The following is a 25,916-nucleotide window of genomic DNA, read 5'->3' as shown; positions in this document are numbered from 1 at the left end:
TGAAATAATGGAGTTCGACACTCGCTACAAAATAGTCCGAGAATTAATGCGTAAATATTAATTGAATGTTCCCGCACAGCACGAATCTCATCAAAAAGGTACGCCATTCTTATAAAACACGATGCGCAGAAATAGGTGCCATCTGCAGTTGCATAACAAAAATATATGCAGCACATCCTTGTTAGTTCATTATACGAATTAATTTTCGGTAAGTCCAAATCACGAGAGATTCTTTCCTCGAAAACACTTTCGTCACTCTCATAATCACTGTCCGCTAAGCGTTGTACTTCAATGTCCAAATCACCCTCTTCGTCAGAATTGTTCATATTATTATCACCATTATTTTCATTAACATCTAAACCGATATTTCCAATATTGGCATTATTGTCATCATCATCACTAGATAGTTCTAACAGTGGCACTTTATTGTCCGATTCCTCTTCGTCAGAAATGATCATTAAATAATCATTGTCATTATTTTCATCCATATTCGGAAGACACACGCGCAATGCACAGATTTACTCACGACACGAGCACAATGCATAGATTTACTTGCGACACGAGCATGTAATAAGCTTCTTCTTAGAGCATATAGGAAAAAAATAACCACGCGCATTTATCTCAAATATATAACACGAGATCCCATATCTCATCTCTCTCTAAATAGAGTATCTCTTTCTAAACAGACTATGCATATGATCTTATGAGAGGTATACGTCTTTGTTTGACTGAGACTAAGATAGCGCGAGGAGGAGGAGAAAGGAAGAGTCGTAGAATAAAATAGTGTGAAGAGAAACATTAATGTTAATAATAATTTTTTATTTAAAAAGATTTGTTTCAAGTATCATAAAGTATATCATTTATAGCACACGCCAACAATTCGCAATCTACGAGTGATCCGCTATCGAACGCGTCACTCTCGCGAATCGCTTTCACAGCATCATTTACATTAATAATATCGTTACGTTGCAAAACGTTACAAAATTGTTTAAATTTTTCATTCACGAGATGTGTATTTTGACACAACTATGAATGCATATGATCGATACAATCTTCAAAATCGAATAAATGTAATAATGTTTGAGGTTGCATATACAAAGACTTATTAGATAATGTTAATTTAATAATCCTCGATCCGTTTAATGCAATCATTTGGATAGATAGATCGCAGATCCATAATGGTTGACTTTCAGTCGATTGTACATGTCGTTCAATGTCTGTACGTTTCTGCATCAATGAGTGCCAGAGTACGATAGACAATACTAATCGATTACCTCGGTTGTCATCAAGTATCAATTCCACATACGACATAGCTCCAACGCTTATTCCAATCTCCAAATATTTGTAAGATGTCGGGGTTAAGATATACCTTCTCCCAAGTATGCAAACCGCACGACAAGAAGAAACGCTATATAAAATATTAAAATATATTAAAAAATAATATTTAGAAAATAATATTTAGAAAATAATTGAAACTTACATTTTCTTTGATTGAATTTCACCGTTCTCAATCGGAATGTAAAAATTCATCTTGCTGGTTTCTTTTGTGGAGCACATTTTTTTTAGCACAACCTTATGCACAAACAACTGATGCGATACTAAACTATTGAAAGTACTGCGAGCAATTTGTAATATCGCAATACGTAATGAGGAGGGGAGTATTTCTGACGTAATTTTGCAAGCGCCAATTAAGGCTGCTAAAAATTATTAAAAATCGCGTCCCTACGTGCTTTCTCGAGCGCCGTGTGTGGCTGCCGTATGATGAAATCGATTCAAATGTATACGACGACTGAAATATTCGGTTACAAATGTATACGGCAAAGCGTGAGATAAAATTTTTGCTAAATGATAACATAAACAGAACGTCGACAGTACGGATGTTTGCGCCGACAGTACGAATGTTTGCGCTAAAGAATAACGTTTCGCATAGTGGGTAAGCATTATCATGTATATTTGACTATAAATATAAATAATAAATATAATCCTATGCGTAGAGGATGTCATATATTACATTACCACGAAATATGTGTGAGATAAAGAGACGTGATATTATAGAAATGACGGATGTTTACACGAAAGAATAACGTTTTCGCAACGTGAAAAAGAATATAACGATTAGATATAAATCAGAACAAAGAGTCACATCTCGCCATTATTGTCGAAGCTTGCACGAGTGTACCTTATATGTAAAAAATGGAGCAGGTTTTAACGCATCAATCTACCTTGATAAATTCGGTAGAGGAGTACTTTGCGTGGGAGGAGCGATGCGATGATTATATCAAGTCGTTGGAAGAGCAGAGTCGAATTAAACGACCGCGAATATCGATCGGATATCGACAATTGTTGATCGCAAAGATCGCGCGACTCGAAGGACTGAAAAATGCGTTGCGCAAACGTTTCGTACACGCGGGTGCCGGACACAGCGCGCATCAAGCTGCATTATTTTGGCGAGAAATTGATACAGCGTTCGAGAACCGTATATCGACTGGTGCGATAATCAATATCAATTATATCGAACCTCGCCAGTTTCTCGAAGACGCGAGTGATATCGTGCTCGAACATATGCGAGACGCTATCGAAACACACTGCAGTGTGAAAGTGAATACTGTGTTTAACGGTGAGTTTGTGGCGGGTGAAAAGCACGACAATAAAAGTGTAAGTACAAAAAACTGTGAACTCTTTCGTACATCTGATTTACGCGAATGGTACGAGCAACGTGTTATCGAGCTCACTTTAGCATCTCTCGAAGAATTTCAAGAACGTGATAGTGGGTGGGCATTATCGCGTATACTTAATTTGACTGTAAATATAAATAAATATAATCCTATGCGTGCGGGATGTCATATTATATTACCGCGAAAGATAATGATGAAGCGAGCGGTAGTTAACGTGCAATCCAAAGACAATGCATGTTTTGCATGGGTAGTGACTGCTGTTATGTATCCCGCTGAAAGAAGGGTTGAACGAAAATTATCATACCCGCGTTATACGGATGTGCTAAATCTTCGAGACATTGAGTTTCCAGTGACTCTTAATCAAATTAAAAAGTTTGAAATTAACAACAATATTTCAATCAATGTGTATACCATCGAAAACGAAAATATTGTTCCTGTTCGTCTTTCGGAGCAAAAGAGGGACAAGCACGCCAATTTGCTCTACATTCAAGATGCGCGAGATATCGGACATTTCGCGTGGATCAAGAATTTATCGCGACTCGTGAGTTCGCAACTCAATAAACACAATGGACAAAAATATATCTGCGATCAGTATGTATATTTTAATATTATTAATTTTTCTTCAAAATATATATAATTATTATTCCTATTTTATAGATGTTAAAATATATATATAATTATTATTTCTTTTTATAGATGTCTACATTATTTTTATTCGAAGAGAAACTACAGTCACATACTGTAGACTGCGGGAAAATGAATGACTGTGCTATTCGATTACCGAGCGATAAAGATAAGTGGCTCGCTTTTAACAACTATTACAGGAAGGAGCATGTTCCTTTCGTCGTGTATGCCGACCTGGAATGTGTTTTGAGAAAAACGGACAAAAAAGAAGTATAAAAAAATGTATACCAGCATCATCAAGTGTTTAGTATCGCTTATTATGTACATTGCTCGTACGATAATTCGTTATCCGCGTATCATTTTCGTCGCGAAGCCAATTGCGTCGCATGGTTTGCTGAAGAATTAAAAAATTTAGCAATGCGCGTGAAAACAATTTTATCTACAAATCTTCCCATGATAAATTTGACGCGCGAAGAATTGGAAAAGTTTAATAGCGCTACTCAATGTCACATATGTGAGAAACCATTCGTGGAAGACGATACGCGCGTATACGATCATTGTCACCTCACTGGGCGGTACAGAGGTCCCGCGCATTCAAATTGCAATCTAAATTATAAAGAATCCTTTTATATTCCAATTATTTTCCACAATTTATCCAGTTACAATTCACATTTTATAATCGAGGAAATAGCCACAGCGTTCGAAGGAAGAATCGATCTACTTCCGATAACTAAAGAAAAATACGTTTCATTTACGAAAAATGTTTAACTTACGGAAGACAATTCGCGAAATCACATTAAATTACGTTTCATCGATTCTTTTAAATTTCTCACAACAAGTCTCAACAAATTAGCATCTTTTCTCAGTAAAGATAAATTTAAAATTTTACAATCTGAATATCAAAATTTGTGGGTAGAAGACTTTGATCTGTTAACGCGAAAAGGTGTCTTTCCGTACGAATATATCGATTATGTAGATAAATTGCACGATACATGTTTACCTCCGCGCGAATTATTTTACAGTTCCTTGACCGATGACACAGTATCCGAGAGCGATTACGCGCACGCCGAGACTGTTTGGAACCGATTCTCCATCAGAACGCTAGGCGAATATAGCGATCTATATTTAAAAATCGATGTCTTGTTATTAGCCGATGTTTTTGAAAATTTTCGTGACAATTGTATCAAGAGTTACGGGCTCGACCCTGCGCATTACTATACTCTGCCCGGATACACGTGGGATGCCATGTTGAAGCATACAAATATTAAGTTTGAATTGCTCACTGACATCGATATGGTAATGTTTATAGAACGAGGTATACGCGGTGGTTTGAGTCAATGTTCCAACAGATACGCGCATGCTAATAACAGTACATGCAGTCATACGACCCATTGAAACCGTCATCGTATCTAATGTATTTCGATGTAAATAATTTATACGGATGGGCAATGTGTCAACCTTTGCCTTACGCTAGTTTTCAATGGGTCGACAATATATTCAATTTTGATCTATCATCGATCGCGTCCGATTCGCCTACAGGCTATATCCTCGAAGTCGATCTCGAGTACCCGCAACATCTTCACGACGCGCATACTGACTTACCGTTTTGTCCGACGCGTGACAAACCACCCGGCAAGAGACAGAACAAGTTGCTCGCAACCTTATACGATAAGAAACGATACGTAATACACTACCGCAATCTGCAGCAATGTACGCGACACGGTCTTCGCGTTACAAAAATTCATCGCATATTACAATTCGCGCAATCTCCATGGTTACGTACATATATTGAATTAAACACGCAATTTAGAACAATGGCGAAAAATGATTTTGAAAAGAATTTATACAAATTAATGAATAATGCAGTTTTCGGCAAAACGATGGAAAATGTGCGCAATCGCGTAGATGTTAAACTTATAACAAAATGGGACGATAGGCACGGCGCAGAGACAATGATCGCGAAACCAAATTTTAATAGCAGGAGCATTTTTTCGGAAAATTTAATCGCTGTGGAATTGCGTAGACTCGAGGTGAAGTTTTACAAACCAATCTATGTAGGTATGTGTATATTTGATGTATCCAAGATGTGTTTGTACGAATTTCATCACGATTACATGATTCCAATGTATAAAGAAAAATGTAAAGTCATGTACACCGACACGGATAGTCTCATATATCACATTGAGTGCGAAGACGTGTACGAAAATATGAAGCGCGACATCGGCAAGTTCGACACGAGCGACTATGCGATAGACAATGCGTACGGTATACCGCTCGTGAATAAAAAGGGACCGGGTCTGATGAAGGATGAAAACAACGGTATGATAATGACAGAATTTGTCGGGCTTAAAGCAAAAATGTATGCGCTAAAAGTAGATGGTAAAAAGAATACGAAAAAGGTAAAAGGTGTCAAGAATAGCGTCGTCGCGAAAATGATAACATTTGACGATTACATGCAGTGTTTGAACGAAGGAATTGAAATGACGCGACAGCAATCGACTATCGAAGATCAAAAATGCATAAAGTATATACCATGCAGCAGAAAAAAATTGCTCTAAGTCCACACGATGATAAACGGTATATAATACCTAAAAGTATCGATACGCTACCATGGGGGCATTACAGAATACCGTTGTAAAAAGAAAAAAGTGTATATATTTGAATATTATATATTTATATATTTATATTTTTATATATTTATATATATATATATATATATATATATATATATGTAAACTTCATATAATATTTGTTATATTTTTACAATACATTATTTTTATGTATTGTAAAGAGAGTTCCGTGAACTATCGAATCCCAACCATTTCACAAAAACTTCATCCCCCCTCTTCCTCAATATCTTTTCCACAAGATATATATCGGGATTAGCAACGAGTTGTAGTTCGTATTTGTAAAATCCATTGGCGACGGGATTTCCGCGCGAATCTTTTAATATATACAGGGTGTCCCAGAACAACCTTCCATCCGTAAAATGACGTACTCCTGACACAATTCTAAGACAATTTTTCCTTTACCAAAATTTGATTTAAAGCGTAGTTTTTGAGTTATAAGCGAAAATAGTTAGCAAATAACGCGTCGAGTATAAAAGACAGCTAGGAGCGGCGCGGCGCACCGCGAGCGCGGGCGCAGCTGACTGTCCGACGAGTGATTACCGCCGCATGAGTCAAAATCGCTGACTATTTTATCTTATAACACAAAATTATGCTTTAAATAAAATTTTGATAAAGAAGAAAATGTCGTAAAATTACGTCAGGAATAAGTGTTCCTTAAAATAACGTCGGACGCTACGATCAGCTGATTGCTACACGCGATAAGTGTATGGCTGAGTGTGTGTGTAAAAGAAAGGGACAGAGTGAGTGAGTGAGTGAGTGTGAGTGAGTGAGTGAGTGAGTGAGTGTGAGTGAGTGAGTGTGAGTGAGTGAGTGTGAGTGAGTGAGTGAGTGAGTGAGTGAGTGAGTGTGAGTGAGTGTGAGTGAGTGAGTGAGTGAGTGTGAGTGAGTGAGTGAGTGAGTGAGTGTGAGTGAGTGAGTGAGTGTGAGTAAGTGAGAGAGAGAGAAAGAGAGAAAGAGAGAGAGAGAGAAATAAACCGTCTCTGCGACGGCGACGCTCCTTCGATTGTCATCGACATTGTCGTCGACGACTTCAAGCCGATCGATATATTGATTTTCCAGCTCAGCTGACAGGCACATCGCGTGTAGCAATCAGCTGATCGCAGCATCCGACGTTATTTTAAGGAACACTTATTCCTGACGTAATTATACGACATTTTCTTCTTTACCAAAATTTTATTTAAAGCATAATTTTGTGTTATAAGATAAAATAGTTAGCGATTTTGACTCATGCGACGATAATCACTCGTCGGATGGTCAGCTGCGCCCGCGCTCGTGGTGCGCTGCGCCGCTCCTGGCTGCCTTCTATACTCGACGCGTGATTTGCTAACTATTTTCGCTTATAACTCAAAAACTACGCTTTAAATCAAATTTTGGTAAAGGAAAAATTGTCTTAGAATTGTGTCAGGAGTACGTCATTTTACGGAAGGTTGTTCTGGGACACCCTGTATGTCACGGGATTAGTTTTCTGTATCTTAACAATTTCAAACACTTCGGTGGTCCAATTTGGTGTGTAGCCTTTTTCGAATAAAGTCTTAAATTTACACACGCGCACCGAATCGCCTGTTTTAAATTTCGCCGGCGCCGCAATCTTTACATTGCTGTACATCGTATTTAAAAGTTTATCCGCGACGGCTGGAATAATATCGACAGGTCTCATACCGATAGTGCGATGTTTTTGCGTGTTGTACTCTTCAACGAGTCTCGATAGTTCGTCGATCCACTTGTAGTTTCCATTGAGCGTAAACATTTTCCACATTTTATTCTTCAAAGTACGATTGAAGCGTTCCACGATCGAGGCTTTCATGACGGAATATGTCGAATAATGATTAATATTGTGTTTCTTCATGAGGTTTTGTACATTTGCATTGTAAAATTCTTTTCCTTGATCGGTTTGAAAATTTTTCGGGCATCTCGCATCGTCTCGAATTATCTCTGCAATCGCATCGGCCGTCTCGCTTCCACCTTTACTCTTGAGCGGTACGACCCACGCATACTTGTTCAACACATCGATAACAGTGAGTATGTAATTGTATCCCTTGTTGACTCGAGCATCTCGACGATGTCGGCTTGCCACAGATCATCGTATTTCCGCACTATGACATGTCTTCGGAGGAAATTTCTTCTCGCTGGCGCGTGCAGTTCGTTTACCAACTGCCGTCTCTCCAAACTATGTTGATTCTTTGTTTTGTCAGTTTTTCACGATGGTTGTTTGCTGTTTGCTTTTTTATCACTCATTTTCATTTATCGTCTTTTAATAACCGTTCTTTATGTTCCGTTTTTCCTATGTTTTTTCATATTTTCTGACCCGTTCTTAATCCGTTCTTGCGTCCTTCACCGCCGTCCTTCACCTATTTGAAAATCGTTCTTGACCCGTTCACAGTTTTTTTCACAGTCGTTTTTGACTCGTTCGTAGCCGCTTTTGAATCGTTCGTAGCCTCGTTCACAGACGTCTTTTGAACGATCGTAGGAGTTTTTGAGTTGTTTGTAACCTTGAGTGTAGCCGTGAAGAACGTGTTTGTAGCCTCGTTCGCAGCCCTCCTTGAGATGCTCATAACCTCGTTCGAGGCTGTTGTTGCTGCTGCTGCTGCTAGGTCGTTCACTACCACTGCCACTCATTGTAGTTAGATAGCAGTTTGGTAATTCTTCGTAGCTGTTCGATAATTGTTCGCAGCCGATCGATAATCCTTCGTAGCTGTTCGATAGCCGTTCGATAGCCGCTCCTAACCCGTTTACTGATGCTCATTCAGGTTGATAGCTGTCTTTGAGTTAGCGTTAGCCGCGCGTTGAAGTTTGTTTAGCGCAATCTGTAATGCTCGCACGTCCTTCTCAAGTGAAGTAAGCTTCTCGTCTGATTTTTTCTGTCGATTCATTAATCTTTTAACGCAGGACTGCACGTACAATTTGTTGACGGCATCGGTGTCAGCCTCAGGTTGCGCTACACGGCGAATCTTACGCGACCTCGCATCGAAGTCTGTAACGACGCGACACAGAGCGTTTTCGTGCACATAACTTTTTACCAATCTATCCCAAAAGCCGTTTGAACCGGTTGCATCATTTCTTGAATCGAATAAGCCAAATTTGTTGATAGGCATTTTTTTCCGACGCTTCGTAAAGTGTCACGCGACGCTGATCGACTGATTAGTTTTGTCGAGATATCATTCAATTTATAATAAGACCATCTTCGCGAAGTTCTTCGATAATCGACATGATTTCATTGTCGTGAGCATTGTTACCGGCTCGACGCGAAGCATCCAGTAATCGCAGACGATCTACCAACTCGTTTGGATCGTTCCAATGCACGTAGTCGATCTTATTGTCGTTTAGAGTCATAGCGCGCGGTAGTATACCTTTTCCAGCTTTTCTAGAAAATAACGGTGCAATTACATTTTTATACTTATATCCTTTAGTCCCTAATACTAGATTATGTGCTTTGTTCCCACGTTTATGCGCATTCGTCGCCAGTAATATACTTTTATATTTAAGCAGATCATCTTCGGTGTATATTTCATCGTTGGGGATTTTTTTGAAAATTAATTCATAGAGACCCGGCGTTCCCGTATATTTTACTTCATTGATAATTATATTATCATTTTTGTCTACGTCAAAATGTTTATCACTGAGGATTATTCCATCGTTAGAAAACTTAATGCCGTACACATTGTTACGTCCAGGCCCGTAGAAAGGATGGGTCAGAGGAAGGGCGTAACAGGAACTGTTCCGATGTCAAAAGTCTTATCGACGAGTGACTCGGTCGAGCGAGCTGCAGGTTAGCAAACAGGTAAACGACGGGTGTCGTTATTACTCTGTTATGCGAACGCTCTCTCGGTGGTCTCTTTTTGGTAAGAGAATCGAATCTCTTTTACGCGGGACGGGACCTTGTGTGATCTTTCGCGTGGAGGGAGTGAGGGAGTTAAATAAGTTTACCGATCATTTAATTTTTAAATTAACATTTATTCAATTGATCCCTACCATTATACATATAACTTTATTGATATTATCAAATCCGCCTTAGAATTATTTGTATGAGTGTGTGTGTGTGTTTGTGTGTGTGTGTTTGTGTGTGTGGATCGCGGGTGTTACATAAGTACGGAGGTCATCAACCAGAAAAGAAGGGGAACGAGTGCGAGTCTAAAGATTTTATTCTGGTTGGTATTTGTACAATAGTTTATAATAAGAAAAAAAAAATAATAATAAAGATTTACGAACAGTGTTGTGTATGTTACGGCGCGATTTCGCACACGGTCGTGTCGTCCGATCTATGGTCTCGGTTGGCTCGCGAGAATCGGCGGGTCGGCGCGATTTTAGGCATTTTAAATAAAGAATAAGGTTGAATAAAAGGGAAAGGAGACGATGAGAGGAATAAAAACAAAAGAGAAGGAAATTAAACTTACTACTTAGGCAGTTTGGTTGCGTTTTAGGTGCTGGTGTAGTTGTGGTCTTACTCGGCGGGTGGTCTTGTTGAGCACTGATTCTAATAGTTTTTGAGACGTAAACGGAACTCCCGTAGTGTAGACGAATTGCTTGAGTCAGCGAACGACCGAAATGAATCTGATGTACTGTTAACTGATTTTAAATTTTGGAATCAATGGTAATGCGCGAGTCTTCCCTTTTTATATTAAATCTTGAGGGCGTGTTAACAATTTGGGCGAGAGTATTTTTTGAGATTTTGACGTGTAAAAGCTGTCGTTCGGTGAGATCCTTCTCCTCCTTATTTTTGATTGTTGCTGATTGGTGGGCTCTGTACGGCCTCTTAGGAAATTTGGAGATTCTTCATTTGGTTATCTCCTGGGATTATGCGGCTGTTTTTATCCATTATTTATTTAGGAGATCTCGCTTTCGGTCCTTTTCGGTCATTTCTTTGAACATCGATTTCAATATTTAAAACAAATATTTTTCGTTCCGCGGCCCTCTTATGACTAGTCGGCCAATTATTGCTTTATCTTTATAGAAGGTAAAGACGTGGAGCCGACAGTGCGTAGCGGCATTATTTGTTTCTTTCTTAGGATTATGCAGCTGTGTTTGTTGATTTATTCATTTAGAGGATCTCACTATCGATCCTTTCCGGTCGTTTCCTTTGAACATCAATTTCAATGTTTTAAAATATTTTTCGTCGCGCGATCCCTTTTATGATTAGTCGGGCGATTTTTGCTTCATTTTCGTGGGAGGAAAAACGTGGAGCCGACAGTGCGTAGCGGCATTATTTGTTTCTTTCTTAAGATTATGCAGCTGTGTTTGTCTGTTTCGTTGTTTAGTGAATTTCGTTATTGATCCCTTCCGGTATTTGTTTAGATATCGTTTTTAGTAGGTCTAAACATTATTTGATAATAACGGTTCTTTTCTATTGCGCGACCCGTTTTTTTTGTGACCGATCGGACGATTATTGTTCATTTCGTGGGAGGAAAAACGTGGAGGGGACAGGACGTGACAACATAATTCATAGCTTTATCTTTATCTTGATTCATAACAGTTAGTATATATTTTTGTCCGAGTGGACCTAAATGCTCTCGAAATATGTTTACACCTGCGGACGTTAGCAATTCACGTTGAACCGTTGTAACCAACGAATCGGGTGTAGTTTCAAAAATTTCGTCGGCGGGTGGTTGCTCGTACGATAATTGGCGCGGTTGCGCAATTTCTATCTGAGTAGATGTGTCCGGTATCGTTCGTCTTTAATTCGGTGTAGAAGTTATCGGCAAATCATTTAATGAGACATTTAATCGTTTTTGCTTTGGGCACCAAATCATTCAATGAGATTCTTGGTCGTTTTTTAACTTTAATAATTTTCTTTTCCACATGGTCTTTTTCGAGTATATCAAACGGCTCGATTTTCGATACGTCGGATTCTACATCGATGGTATTTTGAACAAGCTGTTTTAGAGGCTCGTTAATCGGCTTAAACTGTTTCTCCAACGCTACAATTTTACCAGTTTTTAACGCGCGATATTTTTTGCGAATTGACTCGCTCGTTTGTACAATTTTTCGCGCAATCTTTTCACGATCACTGTTATCACTCATGTTTTTTTATGTAGACGTTGCTCTGTCAATGTTTCGATAGCAACTGATCATTTTACGGTACCGCAAATTCATTAAAACCTCTTCTATAACGTCCATTGCTCATTGAACTGTCTTTGTCAATTACTAGAAATCCATACTTGTGCTGCCAACATTTTTGACATAACGCGCTAAAATCATCGTACGACATGTCAGTATTTACATGATCGTTGTACACATGTCGCAAGTTTGTACCGTCTTGTTTAAATAAAATCAACAGATTAGCATTGTCGCGTATAAGATGCTTGGGTATCTTGACATACGTTTGACAGAGATAGAAACAATCGACGCTTGAGTGTCGACCCATTGAGAAGTACTCTCTTATCGTATCTTGCTTGTCTCATGCCACGTCATCAAAGATAAAAACCGAATTTGGAAGCGCCTCTCTCCATGGAATGACATCGCTGTTATTAGAGAACGTAAAGTAACCAATTTCATCTATCGATGATAGTAAATTTTCCAAATATTGATATTTTGGTTGTTGACTTTCTATCAAGCTTATCAACAAGTTAGTTTTACCACAATTTGAAGGGCCGCAAATGAAACCGCGTATTGTATTCGGTAACATTTTTCCATGTTTGTGTATTTCTTTTTCAGGCATTAGCCTATTATCAAAATTTGTTACTTTAATTACTGTTGGTTGTAGCACGAATCGCATGACTTGTCTAATCAGACTTAACGATACTTTCTGAGGAGGAGGAGGCGGAGGAGAGCCTATTTATAGATGCGCATCAAATCGAAACTGCTCAGTATCAAACATGTTTCTTTCACTGTCGGATGACTGTGATATTCTCAACCTTACCTCAGAACAGTTGCAATATATACCAATATATGCAATATATATGAAGATTATTTTATTGAAACAGTTTGGTCGTTACGTGGAACGTCTGTGGGACAAACTTCCGGAATACATAAAGGTGGATTCGGAGGATCAGACCTATCGTCGCTGTTTCGAACATTACAATCGACCGTGGCAACGAACGCACATTGACGGTCCAGCGCCGATGATAAAAGATTGTTACGAATGTCAACAAAAACCGTAAGAGGCTGTGGTCTGTTGAATCGCGCGATAAACGCACTCCCTATCGAATTACATATTCCTGGATATCAGTTTTGCGAACCGGGAACTCGTTTACAAGAACGATTGGCTAGAGGCGATCGAGGCATCAACCCATTGGACGTCGCGTGTCGTGAACACGATTTAGCTTACTCGCGAAGCAACGACCTCGGCGAACGACACGTAGCGGATCGTATACTAGCTGCAAGGGCGCGAGAACGTATTACCACGAAAGATTCGAATTTTGGCGAAAGAGCAGCCGCCACGACCGTTTGGACGGTCATGAAAGCAAAGACGAAAATGGGTATGGGGATGAAAAAGTCGTCGACGAAGAAAAAGATTACGAAAAAACAAATACTTCCGGTAGCGAAACGCGGGGGCATATTATCAATTCTACCAGTGTTGGGTGCTCTCGGATCTCTGATTGGTGGAGCGGCTGGTGTAGCAAAGATGGTAAATGACGGAAAAGCTACGCAACGTCAGTTTCAAGAGATGCTACGTCACAATCGCGCCATGGAAGGTCGCGGATTGTATCTCGCGCCATACAAATACGGACAAGGAGTCTCAATGAGAAAGAAGAAAAAAAAAACGTCAAAGAGACACTAAAAATGCTAGACGGTGCAATTACCAACGTACAACTGCTGCAACTAGCAAAACGTATGCGCATTCCGTATTTTAGAGGTGTTTTTATGCGTGACTCATTACTGATCGGCGGTATATATCGAAACGAGAGCAGCATCATAAATTTGGATAACGCTAAAGACTCGGGTACTCACTGGGTAGCGTATGCAAAGAGAGGGAATCGCGCTATATATTTTGACAGTTTTGGCAATCTTCGCCCGCCGAATGAATTGATACGATATTTAAATGTCTCAAAAATAGATTATAATCATACATCCTATCAAACTTATAATCAAAGTATCTGCGGACAATTGTGCTTGCAGTTTCTCCGAACGGTCGATGCACGCGAATTTAAATTTTAACACATACACATTATATGTATGAAAACACATTTTGAATAAAAATTATATATTAAACATATATATCGACATATGTATCTTCTTTATAAAATCCTATCCTTCTTCCTGTATATTATATATTATATAAGTTACATTGATATATTTTTTTAATCGAAATGCGTGATTTATTGGAAATGTGTCAAGAATACTTTTAATATCTTAATAAGTTACGTTTATATTTCTTTTACTGCAGCCTTCTCCTTTGCTCTCTTCTTTCCTTACACATCATAATCTCCTTGTCCTACGCTTATAGCACTGCCCTTTTCCCACCATCATGCTCTCCTTGTCCTATGCCTATAGCGCTGCCCTTTTCCCACCATCATGCTCTCCTTGTCCTACGCCTATAGCGCTTTCCTTCTTACACCACGTCGTACTCTCCCTTGTCTTACGCTCTATTGTGCGTAACCTCCCTCTTTGGGATTCGCGGTGCGAAACATTTGAACGATGACTGACATTCTCAACATCGCTGACGAACCGATCTTTGACGATCGCATCGTCAAGATTGAGACTCACGCATACAACCCATTCGCCAACACAACGTTCGGACACAGTGACGAGATAAGAATACCCATACAACAACAGGATCTGTATACATTGTCGTACGAGAGTTTCTTATACATCGAGGGAGAATTGAAGATAAACAATCCAACTGACGGATCTAATGTGGTACTGCAAAATAATTGTGTAGCATTCATGTTTGACGAGATTCGATACGAACTCAATGGCGTGGAGATTGATCGCAACAGAAACGTGGGAATAACAAGTATGCTCAAAAACTAGGTAACAATATCATCCGATAGAAGTGTGATTATGAGAAATGCTGGCTGGAGTAATCCAACTACTGTGAATGAGCACTTTAATTTTTGCGTACCGCTCTACATGTTATTGGGATTTTGCGAGGATTACAGACGCATAGTAATTAACGCTCGTGACGAGTTGATCTTAATACGATCGCGCAATGACAACAATTGTCTGGTTGGAGCTTCGGCGGTGGAGCCTGTGATCAACATATTCAAGATACAATGGCGAATGTCACATGTGCTGTTGAGTGAAATTAAGAAGCTGTCTATGCTGCGCGCTCTGGAAAGCGGACGCTACCTCAGCAGTTTTCGCTCGTGGGATCTGTACGAGTTTCCGCTGTTGCAGCGTACAACCAATCATTTGTGGGCCATTAAGACCGCGACTCAGCTGGAGAAATCACGATACGTTATCTTTGCTTTGCAGACAGGTCGGAAGAATGTTATGCTCGAGGATATGAGTAAATTCGACGACTGCAAATTAACAAACGTGAAACTTTATCTGAACTCGGAATGTTATCCGTACGACGACATGAATCTGGATTTCGATAAAAACAGATGGTCGATTCTATATGACACGTACGCACGTTTCTGCAAAAACTATTACGGATACAAATACCTCGAACCTAACCGAGCCTCACCGTCTCACTGTTTCTACTTTACGGTCCGTTTGTAATCATCGATTGTTCTCGACAAAACGAATCGGTGAAAAATGCCGTAGACGTAAGAATAGAATTTGATTGTAAGGAAAATGTGCCGGCAAACACTACCGCTTATTGTCTCATTTTGCATGATCGCGTTGTCGAATCCTCTAACGAACGTAGTACGTAAAATTACATGAATCAACACGAGCAGGAACGCTCGTCTTATCAACCAACCAACGTTCGAATCTTCTGTAAACGAAATTGGAGAATTGCATACCGGATCATATAACATAAAAACTTGCGATACTCGATGATTAACGTCAGTCGTTCGTCGTCGTAGTTCTCGCTAATATCTTTTCATTATGGTTGTGCCAACGTTTGTGATCTTCAAGGATTTATTATCGATAAAAAATTTATTGTGAAAGAAATTGCGATTTTGACTCAAGGATCTGTACTGTCTTATTATATTTTTACGAGTCTTACACCATTCCGTTTGCTCACGAGGTCTGAGAGATCTCAGGTTGCATGGTTGGTTGGAAAACATCACAATCTCCAATGGGAAGATGGAAACGTTTCATACTACATGGCTAAACGTTTAATCACTGAGGCTGTGACGTTAAAAGATGCATCTTCTCGAGTGTATGTTAAAGGACATGAAAAACGAGAATGGTTGGCAAATTTACTGGAAGACGATGCGAGAATCGGTCTTATTATCGAGACATTGGATAACGACTATGATGACGTTCCTGCTTTAGATAAATTAGATGCTACTCTGCGTTGCGATAGACATGTACGAAATTGCGCTTTACAAAATGTATTTAAAATATTCAATTGGTGGTCGAATCATCATCATGAAGGTTCAATCAACTCATATTTACATTAAAAACTAAACTTCAAGTATTATTTTCTATATTCTGTAATTAAATTTTTTTAATTTTAAATAAATTTGGAATTTTTATACATTTATATTTCTTTTACTGTTGCCTTCTTCTTTTCTTACATATCATACTCTCCTTGTCCTACACCTATAGCGCTGTCCTTTTCTCACCATGCGCGCTCTTCTTCCCGCTATCCTCCTTCCTCTCTATTCTTTCTCTCACCATGCGCGCTGTTCTTCCTCTCTATTCTTTCTCTCGCACCCATATCTTTTTTTCCTACCCTCATGCTCTTCTTTTCTTATCGTCATGCACTCCTTGTCCTACACATACAGCACTTTCATTCTTACATCACATCGTACTATAGAACGCCTGATTATATTTATTATTTATATTTATAGTCAAATATACATGATAATGCTCACCTACTATGCGAAACGTTATTCTTTAGCGCAAACATATGTACTGTCGACGTTCTGTTTATGTTATCATTTAGCCAAAATATCTCTCGCTTTGTCGTATACATTTGTAACCGAATATTTGAATCGATTTCAACATCGATTTCAACAGCCGCACACACGGTGCTATAACTTTTGAATAGTTTAGTATTGCATAAACTACAACGCCTTCAGTAGTGCCATGAATTCTGTAGTGCAATTTTTACAAAATCGTGAAATTGGTTTACCAAAGACTTATACAAGATCGCTAAAACTGTTTTTCAAGATCCGTGACAAAATAGACTTTTTATGTGATGTGATCGATGAAAATACCGATATAGAACATACGCGATTTAAAGATATTCCGGAAATGAGGCATCTTAAAAAAATGAGGCTGCGACTGGTAAAAAGAATAAGAAGGAAAGCCTTTTTAGAAGAAAGAAGAAAGCGATTTGTACATAACTCATTTCTCAATACACACACATGTGTTGAAAAAAACTGAAAAAGGCTCAAAAAATCTTTTGTCTATCGATTCTGGATGTGTAATTTAAGCCTAGATGCTGTTATACATCCCCTACTTTTCTTTCCCCGAGACGTTGTCTAACTCCGTTGGAGCTTGCATAACGTGTCTGACTCTGGTGCACTGAACGTATTGTGTTAAAAAACAAAAAATGTCGCAAGTAGTCGCGTTTATGCACGCGATGTTTGAGACAGGCTTTCGCAACCGTCGTCTTCCTGAGGGGATTGCTCGCTGCCGGGCATTTCGGCGAGCGCAAGAATTGGCCCGCGCCCTGTTCCAGGCGCTGATGAACATTTTATTCGGAGATGTAAGTAGTTTTTATATACTTTTTTATCTATAATATATTTAAAAATATATTTATAATATATTTATATGTTTTTTATAGATTTTCGAAATAGGTGCTGATCCGATCCCTGGATATGTTAGCATCGCGCACATGAAGAGGATACGCCGGGTGTGGGAGAGAGAGCGCATCGAGCGTGACAATTTATGGCTCGATAGTCCTAGCGACCGAGATCACGAGGCGCGGTTTCCGTTTTCGTATGCGGATATATTTGAGCTCCGATTGTTATTCGAAGAGGAGCCCCTCCTAATGTAAGTATGCGCAAATTTTAAATATTTTTAAAAGTACTAATCAAAATGTTTTTTTCCTGTTACAGATGCATTTGGCAACGCCCTTGACGCATCGTCCCAACCGATTTTTAATTCTTTTATATCTTATATCTTTTTAAATTTTTATATCTTTTATATCTTTTTTAATTTTTAATTTTAAAACACACACACACTTTATATGTATACACATACACACTTTTTAAATAAAAATTTATGTTAAACTTATATATATTTATTACTTATCCGCCTTCTTCATCTATCCCATCCTTCTTCCTCTGTATTAGATATAATTAGATAATAAGATAACATTTAATATTATAAAAAAACTTAACATACAAAAATTATCTTTTTTCTCGCGTACGCCTTAGCCTCCGTCTCATCCGCTATCCTCCTTCCTCTCTATTCTTTCTCTCACCCCCCATAATACGCTCTCCTTCTCGCTATCCTTCTTCCTCTCTATTCTTTTCTCTCGCACCCATATCTCCTTTTCCTACCATCATGCTCTCCTTTTCCTATCATCATGCACTCCCTTGTCATACACATACAGCGCTTTCCTTCTCACACCACGTCATACTCTCCTTGTCCTACGCTATATAGAACGCCTATAGCACCTTCTCCCTCTACCGCGTTGCGAACGTCTATCGCACCGTCTCCCTCTACCGCGTTGCGAACGTAATTATTTATTGCAAATATACATTATGGATAAACAGAGTGGGGTGATTATTTTATCTGTAACAGTTGACATTCCTCTCTCTCACCATCAGACTTCCGCAGTCAGTCGGAGAGGACACTCCCTCCACGTGCGGAACCATATGTAGCCCCCCTCCCCCTCAATCAGGGTGGTTTTTTGGTACCACCCTTTCCCCTCAATCTGGGAGTACATTTGGTACCTCCCCCTTCTCCCTCAATCTGGGGGGACATTTAGTACTTCCCTCTTCCCCCTCAATCGGGGGGGACATTTGGTACTCCCCCCCTCGTCAGTACGGGGGGCGAGGTACCTCGTCTCGTCTCCCCCGCTTACCTCATCCCCCTCAGATCCCTGGATTAGAACTCTTTTATTATATCTACTGACCAGGATGAAGTGATGATACAAACGAAATTCGACAAGTTTATCAGGTAAATGTAATTATTATCTGATTCGTTTTCAATTTTAGTAAATATTATATTAATGATTTATCACTCAAAAGACATGTGCAATAATTTAATTCTCCCATAATTAAATTAAGTAAGTATTTTGTGTTATAGTTTATGGATATATCTATCTGCAACATTTTATTTTTTCGTTTATAGTACATACATATATTTTAACTGTAATTATTAAATATGTTCTAAACATATTCTCAATAAATATAATATGAATATAATATGAATATATTTAAAGTGAAGATCAGTATATTTTACTTCCTTTTGATAATAATAAAAAGTAATAATAATTTTATTAATAATAATAAAAATAGAAAGTAGTTTTTGTTATAGTATTTTTTATTTTCTAAACTATAATCTATAATATAATGTATATGTATTGTATATATATATATATATATATATTAGATTAAGTATTTTTTAAATATTATTAAAGAATTGGAAAGTGATAGTGACGGTGGTGATGATGAAGAATTGGTACAGGAACTTATTAATATTGAAAGAGATCTTAGAATACATGGCAAAAGAAGAAAATATATATGTATATATATATATATGGGACATTCTTTCTCAACGGGAGACCCCCTGCCTCCAAAATTCATTTGTACCAAAAAAGTTGTTCCAAGGCTTAAAATTTAGCTTAACGTGTCTACTTTCAAAAGCGCAGTGGTACTTTTTGAAATTCAAGATGGCGGATCCAATATGGCGGAAGATTTGAAAAAAATCGATCGAAGTGACTTGAAATTTTTTAAGATTATACTTAAAAATTAGTGCCATGTCATGAATTTGCAGACAAGCACTTATATTTTGATAACCAAAAAGTACTACTTTTAGCGCTATCCGGGAAGAACGACGTGCACCTAGTAGTTCCCATTGGGGTGATTAATGTGCCTCTCATTCAATAGGCAAGTGTATTTCCAGTAGGAGCATTCGAATATCTTTTGATCAGTAATTCTCTATTGTTTTGTACAATAAAGCAATGATTTTTCAATATTTCTGGGACAGCTGGTGCCTCGTTGAATCTTCTTCTAAGGAATCTTTCTACCTTCTCATGCATTTGTCGACTGTAAAATAATATTTTCATACTTGTGAAGTAGTTCTGACCCCATTTGACAAGTGTTTCGGCAGATAAAATGACTTCAGACGGCTTGCACAAGACTATTTCGTGCAGCTTCTCTTTTAAATAAAGCCTCAATTCAATCTGAAGCTCCTTTGCCATGTGCAGTCGCATGAACATGCCATTCAGCTTTAACGCCAAAGTCTTCTTCATGATGAATTAGATTCATCATCTGGAATTTATTTTTAAAGTGTTGCTTTGCACCGTCGCTAAAATAAATAATTTTCTTGACATCTAGGTTCTCCTTTAAATGAGGAATCAACATTTTCTGTATTGCATACACAGCGGCTGTATCATGACGGGTACTATCTGATAAAAAGACCAGACTCTTGTGTTTGAGTTCTGAATTTTCTTTGTAATAATATACAACGGGAAAAACTGTGCATTGGGAGTTATTAACACTAGATTGCCGGATGTTGGGTATATACCTATTTTGCCTGAAATGAGTCAATTTGACTCAAACATCAAAATTGAAGATTTAAAAAAAAAATAAAATTTTATTTTCAAGAAACTTTATTCAAAACAGTTTTTACATATATATTCCGTTTTTAAAATACATTTTCCGCAGATTTTTTTATTACATTTAGCACAGACGGCCTTACTTCTATTTCTTTTGCATGATACTTGAACTTGACAATTCGACCGTTTTTCAATATTCTGTATATTAGATAGAGGCGTGAAAGTATTTTCGGCTTCATGGTTACCGTTTAGTTCTTCAGCCAATTGTAAAATAAATTTTTTTCTTGAGATTTTTACTTGAATGACCTCTTTATATAAAACCCAAGCATTGATTGCTGCTAAATCTAAGATATTATAGAATACGTGAAGAGGCCATCTGCGAGAGCTTGCTTTGGTATCATATTTTCGCGCCATTTGATCAAGTATATCGACACCATATTTAGTATTATTGTAAAATGTTATGGTTTCTGGGACACAGTTTTTATTTTTTTCAATTTTTACATTTCGATGCTTCGAACTCAATAATAGAACTTTTTTATTGGGCTTACTTTTATAAATAGTAAGAGTACAGTCCTTTGTTTTATAAAGTTGTGTGGAAAACCTTGTCGTGTTGTCCTTCTTGGCTTTTGCAATTTTAGGTAATTCTTTTCTATTTGCTCGTATTGTTCCAACCAAAGAAGTTTTTGTTTCAAGTAACCTTTTTGCAAGTGGAAGGCTTGTAAAAAAATTGTCTGTGGTAATATTTCGTCCACAACCTAAATATGGCTCAATGATTTTATACACAACAAATTCGCTCAAGGGAATATTAGATCCGCTGGCTTCATTCTTGCCCAAATAGGGAAAACTATTTAGAATATACTTGCTTTTAACATCCGCAGCTAGCCAGAATTTGATGAAAAATTTATCTGGTTTATTCGGCATGTATTGAGTAAATGGGCACCTGGCTTTAGTTGAGAAATGTTCATCGACTGTTATGTTTGCGCCAGGTTTATAACAAGCCTGCTGTTCTCAATAAATTTTTCCCATACTTTTGAAATCAAAGCAAATTTGTCTGTTTTCAATCGTTCACTTCGTCCATTTTTCTTATCGAAACGTATAAATCGAAATATTTCTCTGAACTTATCTCTACACATTGTTCGAGAGAAAAAAGCAGGTCCCCATTTCTTAGACCATAAATACGAACACTTTAAATGTCTTGCCTCATAAGCTCCTCTAGCGTACAAAATTGCTACAAAGGCCCGTAATTCTGATTTTGTTACTTTCCAGTCTTTTTTCAAAACTTTACGAGCTTCGAGTTCAGTGCATGATTTTATATATTCCATCTTCGTCGATTATCAAATCAAAAGCGCTCTTTACAGTACTAAGTATAATATTTCTTTTGGCATAGGAAGTTGGCCCTGAGACGTCTTTGAATTTGGTGTGACCGGGAAATCTACCAGTACTTCTACCATCTTTCAACGTTTCCCATAATGTCAGCAGCTTTTTGTGTTAAAATTTCTTCATTATTATATTCATCTGCAGTGTCTAAATCACTTTTGGTTTCAAAATCTGGAATATACCGTACTCTTTTTTTGCCAGGAGTTATATAGCGATCACTAGCACTTGATTCACTTTCAGATAGAAAAGAAGCTCTCCTTTTTCTAGGAGCCGTATGATAAAGATCTTCATCTTCACTGCTTGAAAATTCAATTCTATTTGCTTGATTCTCAACTTCATTCTCGGTTTCATATAGTTCCGCATCAAATGCATCAGATTCGATATCTGATTCGTTTTCCTTTATTTGCGTCAGTTTTTTTCGCAATTCAAGATCTCTTCGATTTTTTACCATTATAGCGACCCTTATCTAGAACTAAAATATTTATTTACATTTACGTAAATACATCATATATATGAAATTCTGAAATTACCTTGGTACGCAAAAATTCTTCGAAAAAAATAAATTTTATAAATTATTTTCGTGTTGCTAAAAATGCACTATTCTCTTCGATGGCATAAATCGAAATGGAAGAACAGAAAGAATTTTTCAGGGCTTTCATAAAAGCCTTCAACAAAAAAAACTTGCAACAAGTAATTTCACAATATTGAATGTGCAAGTTGGTAATAGATTTCTAACTAGTAATTTGACAAGTTTGAATATGAAAAATGAAAACTCTCGCATCAGATTGTTTACAAAAAATTTCTATGCACAAGAAATAAGTTACATGTGTGTAAAACGACAAACTTTAAGAATATTTAATGAGTCAATTTGACTCATATCCGTTAAAATAGGTATATCACATATGAATTTTTAGAACTAGGAGGTGGGGAGGGAAAGGAATTAGTATTTGCATACATTTCATAATTTTATTAAAAACCAATGCATGTTTTTAAAAAATTTTTTTTGTTTTTTAAGATATATAGCAATAAAATCGTAAATAAGTCAAATTGACTCACTCCGGCAATCTAGTGTTAAAGTGGAACGCTTGAGACGCATCTTGAGCTATATATTTGTAGTTTTCAGAAAAATCCAAAATAACAAGCACTTCACCATCATCCAAATTAACCTTTTTATCGTTAAAGAACTGCGACTGCTGTTTTGCTAAGAAGGAATGAGGTTTTAAAAGTAGTAACTTATTATTCAGTTCTTCCATAAATTCTACTGTAGAGATAATTTGAGTTTGCAATGTCGATCGGTCAGTACCAGTCCACTATGCACTAAATTGTACATGGTGAATATTTTTATCCTCTAATAATTGTTGTACATATTGTGAAAAGTCTTCAATGCTTGGACATTGATCACATTTATAAAGAAAACAATTCTCACTAGGATTATTACAAGTGATTCGCTGTAAGCAATCCTTATAATTTCTAATTAGATTTTCAGAATCCTCAGTGAGTTTCGTAATGTTAATCGCATCCAACAACAACTTACAATTCTGGTGAATGATGCAGACGCAGACGAAATGAGTTCCGCTGCTACCAGCAAGAATACATTGTTTTGGACGAAGTTGTGAAAATTTACTGAAACTTACAGGAAAGTCTGGATAATTTTCTTTGTATGTACGAAAGAAGCTCTTTAAATCTAAAAGTAGAAGACGTTTCTGCATTAAACAGCGTCCCTCCTCATTTTTTACAGAGACAACATCTTTTTTGCCAGGCATTAACCTACTGTTTTCCTTGCTAGTATAAAAATCCACTATATTTTCTACAGTCGAATTGAATAATGGTTTACCAGCCTTCGCTGTAGTCTCTGCCAAAACACCTTTCGCAGCTCTAAGATTTTTAGCTTTCTTTGCAAACTGCCAACTGCAGCCAAATTCCTCTGAAATCTTTTTAGCACTCCATATTTTCGGAACTACAATGAGAATACTTAATCTTAGTGGATTATTATTCTGCAAGGTGGCAAACTTTTCTTTTAGATCACTCAGCAGATCTTTAATTCAATTTCTCTTGCTGAACGAACAATCACAGGATTCACTCCATCATGGTCCATATCAATACTGACCTGAATTTCATTAAATTGATTCTCAGACGCTTCAGAGTCTCTTCTATGAATTGCAGACTCATGATTTTTGCGTCTGCATTCCCAACAAATTCTACACACAGAAAAATATCATTCTACATCCGAAAAAATAAATTACTTATTTTATTCTATTTTGTTTAAGTAATAGTTTTCTTTAACAAAGAATATTTTCTCAATAATAGTTTCAAAATATTCTTGCCTTAAGTATTAGAAAAGGTCATCATCTTGTATTCAAAAGAAGAAATTATTTTTTTTTCAAGAACATTATAAAACTTTATTAAAACAAAGGTTAATTTGAACATAAGATTAATTTGAATATTTAACGATATATTAACGTAAGAATATTTATTTTATGAAAGGAATTTAGTATGTTTTTTATAATTCTACATAACAGAATCAGAAGAAATAAAAGTATACTATGGAAGAAGAAAAGTAGTTCTTGCTTCTAGTAAATCCATGTTCGTAATTTCAATAAATATTGTAATCTCAAAACAAATACTTCAGTTTCACAGACTAATAAACTAGGTTCTTTAGATAAGAATATGAAATACTTGAAATCAACTTAAATCTTATATATATATATTTATTTATTTATATATTTATATAAATGAACAATTGCCGCGTACTCGCTCAATGCGCGCGACGCAACTACTACCTCGTTTATTGGTCGCTTGAGTTGCGACAAACGGCGGCTTCTGCGCGATATGGTTCGCGGTACGATAAGGTATCGTGATTGGTTTACGCCGCTGTGACAGTCGCGTCGCAACGTGAGCGAGTGTCTCACAAGGGGTGCGTTCCATATGAACGCTCACCGTCTGTAAGCGCTCACGCTTATAAGCGCTATTTTCAATCGTTCCGTTTGCTGCTTAAGCGCTTAAAATTGCAAACAGAAAGTTATTCCTTTTGGATGCATGAGCATCGTGAGCATCAAAATGGCGGAAAATCAAATTGTTCTTTTGTGTTTGCTAATTATAATAATGTTTGAAATATTGTTGGATGACGCGGGAGATTCTTCAAAATTTAATACAGAAGTAGAAAACGTTCTTTTAATTCTTAATAAGTATCGCGAGAAAACCGCAATATTACGTATAAAGAATTACGTGGAAAAGATTTTACCATTATATACCGATGTACAATTTAAATCACATTTTAGGTAAGTGTAATAATTTTTATATAAATATTTGTACGAGTATCAACTTTATTTTCGATAAGACAAAATTATACATATATTTATAAATATATTTAATATACATATGTAAGTGAAAAACTTAATGTTTTATGTTATGTGTTATTGTTTCCTAAAGCTGACTTTTTAAAATTAATATATTTTAGAATGAAGCGCACTACATTCTATTACATCTTAAATATGATAAAACCTTCATTATTAGTTCCCTTAGACCTTCATTATAAGGCCTAAGAGTGGACGAAAAACAATATCACCGGAAAAACAATTTCTTATTGCCATATGGAAAATGACTACACCAGATTCATATCCGTATGAGAAAACAAAAATTACACTGGCAATCAAAATTATCGCATATGTAAATTTATGTCAAATTTTGCATGATTTCAAATAAGCATAACTCCGTCAAAAATGGTCGTATTAAAAAAATTTTTTTTTTATTTTAAAGCGTCTACAAGTAATTCGGAAACGAGGCAGGAATACGCATTTTTAAGCGCGAACATTTCCACACCTTTCTCGCTCAAATATACACATACACACACACACACACACATGCACACACGCACACACG

The 25,916-nt window shown here is 37.2% G+C and overlaps 1 protein-coding gene across 1 annotated transcript; it reads left to right on the top strand.

Moving 5' to 3' along the window:
* Positions 1 to 1,983: 1,983 nt before the first annotated feature.
* On the top strand, positions 1,984 to 4,927 carry LOC140667836 (uncharacterized). Its single transcript, XM_072896111.1, has one exon. It carries the CDS (start codon positions 2,194 to 2,196, stop codon positions 3,310 to 3,312), a length of 1,119 nt encoding a protein of 372 aa, XP_072752212.1. The 5' UTR covers positions 1,984 to 2,193; the 3' UTR covers positions 3,313 to 4,927.
* Positions 4,928 to 25,916: the final 20,989 nt, after the last annotated feature.

Source organism: Anoplolepis gracilipes, chromosome 7 (assembly GCF_047496725.1).
Source record: "Anoplolepis gracilipes chromosome 7, ASM4749672v1, whole genome shotgun sequence".
NCBI lineage: Eukaryota > Metazoa > Arthropoda > Insecta > Hymenoptera > Formicidae > Anoplolepis > Anoplolepis gracilipes.
The sequence above is the reverse complement of the archived record's forward strand: the minus strand, read 5'-3'. Positions and strand labels throughout refer to the sequence as shown.